The following is a 7,816-nucleotide window of genomic DNA, read 5'->3' as shown; positions in this document are numbered from 1 at the left end:
TACATGTTTTTTAACACTTTAATCTGACAAGTCTTCACATTTCTTTAAAGCAACAAGAAGTTCATTGTCTTTGTGATAATTGGCCCAGTGACACCGCTGGAATGAGAAAAAAAGGAGATGATAAAAATTTCGCAGTGGTAAAAAAGTGCGATCCATGAAATTAATGTAAACAGATCAAGCTGACCTGCAAATTAACCCTAGCACCTGAGGCGTCTGCAGGCGTCTCCTCCTCCTTTATGTGTTAATATGTTGATGTCGGGTATGGCTGTGAGTTCTGAGGAGAGAAAATGGAAAATATAAAAAATAGGTTAGAATTAGAGTTAGAATAGTTTTATTTTTTCACAATAATCTACTCTAATGGTTTATTGAATTATTATCTTAAATGGATGGTCACATTTTTATACGCCAGAGTACGCAGACACTGGGGGCGAGATGGGTTAAGTGTCATGGCCAATGACAGTATTCATTTGTGGGAGCTGGAATCGCACCACCAAACTGTGGGTCAGTGGATCGGACTGCTCTCTCAGCAATGTTTATGTTGGGAGCAGGTTTCTGAAATATCTTAGTTTGTCACGTTCAAAATTATTTTACATAACAGATGCAAACAATTTATTTCTGATATTCATTTATATATATATATATATATATTTTTTTTTTTTTCTTAATTCCAAAGTTAAATTTCATGCCAATGGAACATTTCTAGTGGCATTTTTTTTGTGAAATAAGCTAGCCGTACATATACTTTGCAACTTGCACTAGTAAATAGGTGAAATATTGAACACAACCAAGAATTTATTTCTAATTATTATTTTGCCCTGTAACTGTACAGAGCAGGATGCATTGTGACATGAGGTCGAAGAGCGAGGAATAACTGAGAATTGATTTCATGACTTCATGTAAGGTCAGCATAGACTTTTGCAAATGTGCTGCTACCAAATGTATAATTATTTATAACCAAACCCATAGGCCATTCTGTGACACCCAGCCAGGAATATCTTAAAATAAATCCAGCTCTAATAAGTGAATAAACCTGTCTACTCAAATCTCGATTCTGAATTGAAGGCATTATAACTCGCGTATGTGTTTTTGCAGTAACAAGTTCTTTTGAGTGAATTGAAATAGCAAAAAGCAGCTGTTGTTGATGGCACAGTCACAGTGTCACCGCGCTGTGCATTACCGCCCACTCTTCAGCTGTAATATCTTGTTTCCCTTCGGTCAAGAGAGGTTATCTTACCCTGGTGGTTTTGATCTTGTTGCCAGCGTAGCACATCCAGCCCGAGTTGTCAGGCAGCGTCTTGCATTCTTCTCCCTCCAGGCAAGGCTCCATCTCACACCACCACTTCCCAATTACTATGGACGCTACAGGCACAAAATAGCAGCACTGCGTTACAATTCACCCAGAGCAAAGGTCAAGGTAGATTAAGAACATGTGGATATGTGGTCAACAGGCTTGTTCGCTCCAATGGTGCTTTAATCCTGGTTTGGATTTAGCTCTATTTAAGTTGTAGTTGAACCTTAATTAAGATTTTTCTACTTCCTATTTGTCAAAAGCATTGACACTCAGATAATAAAGTACTTTCAAATACACATGAGCTATATAAGATCACATGATAATAACAAGGAGACAACATACATTTTTGCTGAAAATTATGTTCTATTGTGTAAGTGTTTTTTATGATCACTAAGTATCAATCCTTTTCCTATATCAAAAAAGATTTTTCACATTTTTATATTACGACATTATACGTAGTCCTGTTATAATTCCTGGTTTAGTCTAACCTGGCCAGCAAGATGAATGGTGATATTTGTGAGTTCACAAGTGCACAAGAATCCATCTGGACCAGCTCCCACTGTTGCAATTGCCCGTTTAAGACTAATCACAGAGCGCCATTGTTATTTGTGGGGAATCCAAAGGTGAAGTGCCCAAACAAACCAAAACAAACATGGTGATGTGTACGGATTTACCATACTTACACCACACTATTTTACCAAAAATACTGACTATTTTCTATTTAATTTTGCATTGTAGTCCTGGTGTAGACCAGGTTAAGTCCCGATTTGATCCTTGTTCAGACCTGATTTAGTCCAAGTTCATGTTCTGGTTTAGCCTCTCTTTGTGTTGGCCCAGATCCTTAGTAGTGCTAACCCTTATTTGATATGTTAATCCGTGGTTTTATCCTGGTCTAGTCCTTTCCCACAGGTCTGCACTTCTGAGACCTCCATAGAGCTTACATGAGGTCATTACTGGTGTATTGCAATATTAATTATGGAACATTAAAAGTCAGAAAGAGCAGGAGCTGAGAAGGGGGCGTTGGATAGAGTGCATGTAGGACTACTTTGGCCTATTAGTCAGAAACCTTTATATAGATGCTAGGAGTGGTAGGTGTTTCTGTGACTTGACTTTAATGCAGACCACACTGGTGCTTTTAGGAGTGAAAATTGCCTTAAATACAGGGTAAGTAGACAGAAAATGGCTGGTAATGTGTGACGTAGGAAAAAGGATCTGTCAGCGCTGACATTGAGAGACCTCCGTTCCCCTGCGGTCGGTGCCAAGATTGTGGTAATATTTGTAAAAGGATTTAAGATAAAAGCTGCAGGTGAGAGGTTCCTGCCAAAGCCAATATGTTTTGTACCAAGACTCAAATCGGTTTCTAAAGGGATTGAAGCTGGACGTTTGTCAAAGATGTCGAAAGCCATCTTTGAATAACTGCAGTCCGCCTATATAATCAGCGGCCATTTTGTGCTCTCTGCTTCTGTATGTGTATCTGTTATTCTTGCCTCTTCGCCTGCGGTGGGCTTACATTCACCTCCATGTTTGACTGGAGCAAAGCTTTTCCCCTGTAGATATATTCAGTCTGTCAGAATACAACTGTGACATTATCGTGGCTTGTATTAATCTTATCTGGGACGAGACGTTGCTTCTCCAGTAACTTTTAGTCAGGCAAATCTTTTCGAAACATGGCATTTTGTGATGTGATTTGAATGTGAACTCTTGTAATGCAGTGCGTGTCAGACTATTGGTTGTTTTTGGATTCCAAAATGAGGTGATGTCACTCTCTCTATTATGGGGACAGCATTCCTGTTTCTATAATCTGGTATTTTTTTATCAGAAATATCCTCCAGGAAAATTTCCAAATGCTGAACCAGAACATTTATGCCATCTATTTTCACAGTACACAAACTGTGCACAGCCAAATCTTTTAAATGGCCTATACTATGCTATTTTGTGATTTATATTACAATGTTGTTTCCTTATCAAAAACATACATTTGTTGCAGTTTTGTTGCATTCATACATGTTTAACACACAAACCCTGCATATTTAGGCTGAGCTCTGAACTGAAACACTCTACTACTCTACTGAACAAAAGGTAAAAAGTAGCTGTTTACTTGAAAACTACCATTTCATGACATCGCAAGGTGGAACAGAACATTTTCAGCTTTGGAAATGTAGACAAACTAATACTAAAGAATTATTCAAATTAATCAAACAAGTGTGAATAAAACATGACTCCAGGTATGTTTTTGATTCTCACATGGCTTAAAACTTAGAAGAGTAAATTTTGCGTAATATAGTACCTTTAAATCCTGTCATCTATCAAGGTTGAATGCAATACCACAGCTTTTTTTTACAAAATATACTGTTCTGTTTAGATTAAGTTGTTATTTGATTATGTAAAAATATTTCAGATGGAGTGGAAGGGCTTAGTTTAATAGATAACTGCTGATGAATATTTATAAGAAATCTCAAATCAGACATTGCACAATGTTGAACATTATTATGTGTAAGTGAACCAAACCAAGTCTATATCAGAACAGTCAAAGCTCTATGATCAAATAATGCTACCACTTTTGCTACCAAATGAAAAAAAGGTTAATCTCTATACTTGATTTTGTTTCACACGGATTGGCCCATGAATACAGAGACATTTATCATAAACTATAGGCCATACCATCTGTAATACGATCTACCATAGAAGTCTGATCTGCACTTCAGCTAAACTATGGGCTCTTTAGACTGTAATGATATCATATGAACACAATATGCGGCTGTTCAGTGATGATAACTTAACTCTACTTTAGGGTCCAGTGGGATTCTTGCCTCACTAACCATTATGGCGTTTTGGCAGATTTACACCTGCACCTGTTTCTTTCTACAATGTTGTTTTAAAATGTTTGACTGCACAAAAACAATACAGGTTTTCATCCAGATATGCTTTTTCACATAAAAATGCTTGTTTATTTAGCATGAACTTGTTTTTGAGTATGCTGATGACAATATTCACACGATATTATGTCAATCCAACAGAAATGCATTAAAACATTGCAATAAAACAATGCATAAAGGCCACCACACTAGGGATGTAACAATATCAAAATCCCTCGATTTTACGATATGTATTTCACAGTTCGATATTTATTGCGAAAATTTGTGGAGTCTAACAAAACTGTGAATATGCTACTTTTCCTTTTAAAAAGTCTTGGAAAAGCCTTGAAAAGCCTTTGGTACAATTATAATATGAAGAATTATTTTAAGGTGCTTAATACTTTTTTCTTCGTGTAGTCTGCACTGATAACACCAAAGGATCATGGTCTATGTAGTTTTCTCTTTTTTTTAGCTGTTGCTGCACCATAACAAGGAAGGGCAAGGCAAGTTTATTAATTCATCACATTAAAATCACAAAGTAAGACATTAAAATCACCATAACTGTTAATTTAAGCAAAGAGACTTGTAATTTGATATGTTGTGATGGTCCACGGTATTATTGTGAGACTTTTGACGATACAATATTTCGGTTATTGTTACATTCCTACGCGCCACACACTACAGTATGTTTTGGTTTTAAACAATTTTTAAACGTGCAACAAAAAGCACACACCACAGACACAAGGAGAATCTTAGGAGACTTAAAATCTCAGATCGCAAAGACTGCAGCGGGATATGGCTGCGGACCACAGGCTATGAAGTTGTGAGTGCACCTTATGTCAGCTGCTTCCTGTCTCGCGTAAACCACTCACTTTGAGACTCTTAAGGGTTCAAAAGATCAGAGGGCTGCACTTCTAATTTAGATACAAGTCAAAAATGTGTTATTATTATTTGGTGCAGTACTTCAGATACGTGATTTTTAAAGCATAAAAGATTGGCACTAATGCACACCGGAAGTAGAGTCACTATCGCTAATCTGCAGCACCCTGATCCGTGCGCTGAATGTAAACAGACACACGTGAGGAAATACTCTCGACTTTTCACTTTCAAAGAACGTCTCAAACTGGATTAATAGTGATGTTTTATGGACTGGATGTCATTATTTGTGGAGGACAATTAATCAATAATGTGGACGGGATGCTGCACTTTAAATTTAGTGAGTAATAAAATCTTCTCATTATTTTCGCTATATCCCAAGTTTGTATGTTGCGCCTCTGTGTCCGTCACTCAGTCTGCCCCTGACGCTCTGTTTTATTGGCTGTTACCGTAGTGCTGCTAATGTTTGGTGGTTATGATCTGACAGTGACACCGCACACATGAGGAGCGCAGCAGCTTCAAAATCGCACACGAAGACAAAAGGTCGGGTCACGCCTCCCCGAGCATGGGGAGAAAAGCCAGAATCAGTCAGAATCCGGCATATTCTCCTGTGGTGTGTGAGAGGCCTAGATGAGGTTTATGTATCTGAGAAAAATACCCACCAAAACACAGAAATATCACTTTGTCTGTTTTTATTGAGCTCTTTTTGAACCATTTAAAAAATATTCAACAATATGCGTTCAAACAATATTCTTCCAAACCACAGGCAATAGACTGGACTGAACTTAACAGATTTATATCTCATAAAGAACAACCATTATTCAAGTTAGGGGGTACTTGGAACGAAAAGACCACAGATCTTACCAATAACATCTAATGGAGGAAAACACGTTCAGCTTCTCCCCCTTCTGAGGAGTTACATATTAAACCATATCTTTGAAACTCCCATTTAAAGGCCCTACTGTGCGCCACTGTTCCCATGTATTTGAGCAAAATAAATCTTTCCCCAGTACAGACATTGTATAGACTCTTGAGGTCAAAATAAACCTGCTGTGTGCTGTCTACATCTAATTAGAAAGCACTTTATTGTCCAATAATCAGGAAGTGCACATTAGAAAGCTGCACAGGTCTCTTAGAGTTGTGAGAAGTGGTTTTAAGTTACTTGCTGTGACCAATTAGGAAGTTCAGAATGCATAAGGTAAGTGAGGAGTAACTTTGGACCACTTCAAAATGTTTAAAATGAACTAGTTCTTTTTGTCACGTTTTTAAGACAGTAAACATCAGGTACAGCACCTTTAACATGACATTCTAAATATATTGAACTCACCGTCTACACAGGATGGTCTGTTCCGTGTAGTTCCTGCGACTTTCCCGGGGAGACAGGAGCACTTGACTGTCTGAGAGCGTTCTTCAATTCGATTCTTGTTACAGCATCTGTGAGCTGCAATTACCTCACATGTACCCCCCTCTGTCAAGACAACACACAACAAATCACATTAAGTCGAGCTGCTGAGGATTCTAACAAGGCAAAAGCACTGTCAGTAAACATCAGGTATAGACAGGTGGGGTCATAGTCATAAACTATGTCACTATTCCGCATTTTTGTATCTCTATTCAAAGTATTTCTAATATTCACGTTAGATTGGTTACATTTTTATTGTGATTTTTGATCGGATATTTCTGTCATTCAGGTGGTCTTGAACTTGGTGAACTGTTGCAACACTAAAATTCCCTTATCTTTTTCTTTCATCTTATCTTAAAATAAAATAACTCAAGAAGTAATAGTTGACAAACTCAAGTCAAAAAGAAAATATACTGAGGTAAATACTGAGGCTTTGTTTAGATCTAGTCTTATTATTAATGCTGTAATATATATATATATATATATATATATATATATATATATATATATATATATATATATATATATATATATATATATATATATATATATGTATATATATATATATATATATATATATATATATATATAGATATAAAGATATTAAAAAAATCTTGTCAACATCAGTGTGAATTGTGTGTAGCAACCAAAATGTTAAATCCAAGATATTATTAAGAATATTTAATTAAGATCACTTTTAAAAGTTTAAAAGTGAACCTGTGCGATACCTTTTCTACCTACATTACTAACATAAATCTGTCATCAATTCACCATGGCAACCACAGTCCAACACCAATCATTTACCAATTCACAAAAGCATGGTGGAGTTTTTGCACGATGGCACAACGGCAATATGTGACGCAGAAAATGGGTATCAAAGACAAGGGAAAAAACCTTATGTTATTAAATGATATGAACATTTAGATTTCTTGTACCGCTCCTTGAGGATTTAGTGTTTCTCATTTTTTGGTCTCATTATTGAACGTCTTTAATCTTTTTCAATTACATTATAAAATTGATCAAATTCTATGACACATTCTATATATTTTATATCTTTTGCACTACTGGAGTCATTTCTTGTACCACTACTTTACAACGAGTAATAATATTTTCAATAGGCACTGCTCTCACTTGAGTACCTGTACCCACCTCCACTAGTATATTTCCCCTGTCCACTTGCCATTGAGTTATAATGGTGAGATTTAAAATTCTTTGTGTCCTTGAATCTATATTTAATAAATGTGAATCCATTACTCTGAAGCTATTAAAAGAGCTGTAAACAAGAGTCATTGTCCCTGCACTACACCATATTTTCATAAAAGATGGCCCCTGCAGCTTTTTGAATATATAATCATGATAGAGATATATGAGGGCCAAGCTGAAAAAATGCAT

At 36.4% G+C, this 7,816-nt stretch overlaps 1 protein-coding gene across 1 annotated transcript in view; it reads right to left on the bottom strand.

Moving 5' to 3' along the window:
• Positions 1 to 241: 241 nt before the first annotated feature.
• Positions 242 to 7,816, bottom strand: part of LOC110164849 (chemokine-like protein TAFA-1) — a 59,264-nt gene continuing 51,689 nt past the window's right edge. The window contains exons 3-5 of the mRNA XM_020929982.2: positions 6,350 to 6,490; positions 1,235 to 1,359; positions 242 to 274 (exon numbers count right to left, since the gene is read on the bottom strand). Of these exons, the coding sequence (XP_020785641.1) occupies positions 242 to 274; positions 1,235 to 1,359; positions 6,350 to 6,490 (299 nt within the window). The remainder of the gene's footprint in view (positions 275 to 1,234; positions 1,360 to 6,349; positions 6,491 to 7,816) is intronic.

Source organism: Boleophthalmus pectinirostris, unplaced genomic scaffold, assembly GCF_026225935.1.
Source record: "Boleophthalmus pectinirostris isolate CB_2022bp ecotype Guang Dong unplaced genomic scaffold, ASM2622593v1 HiC_scaffold_8, whole genome shotgun sequence".
NCBI lineage: Eukaryota > Metazoa > Chordata > Actinopteri > Gobiiformes > Gobiidae > Boleophthalmus > Boleophthalmus pectinirostris.
Note: the sequence above shows the minus strand (reverse complement) of the source record. Positions and strands in the feature narration are given on the sequence as shown.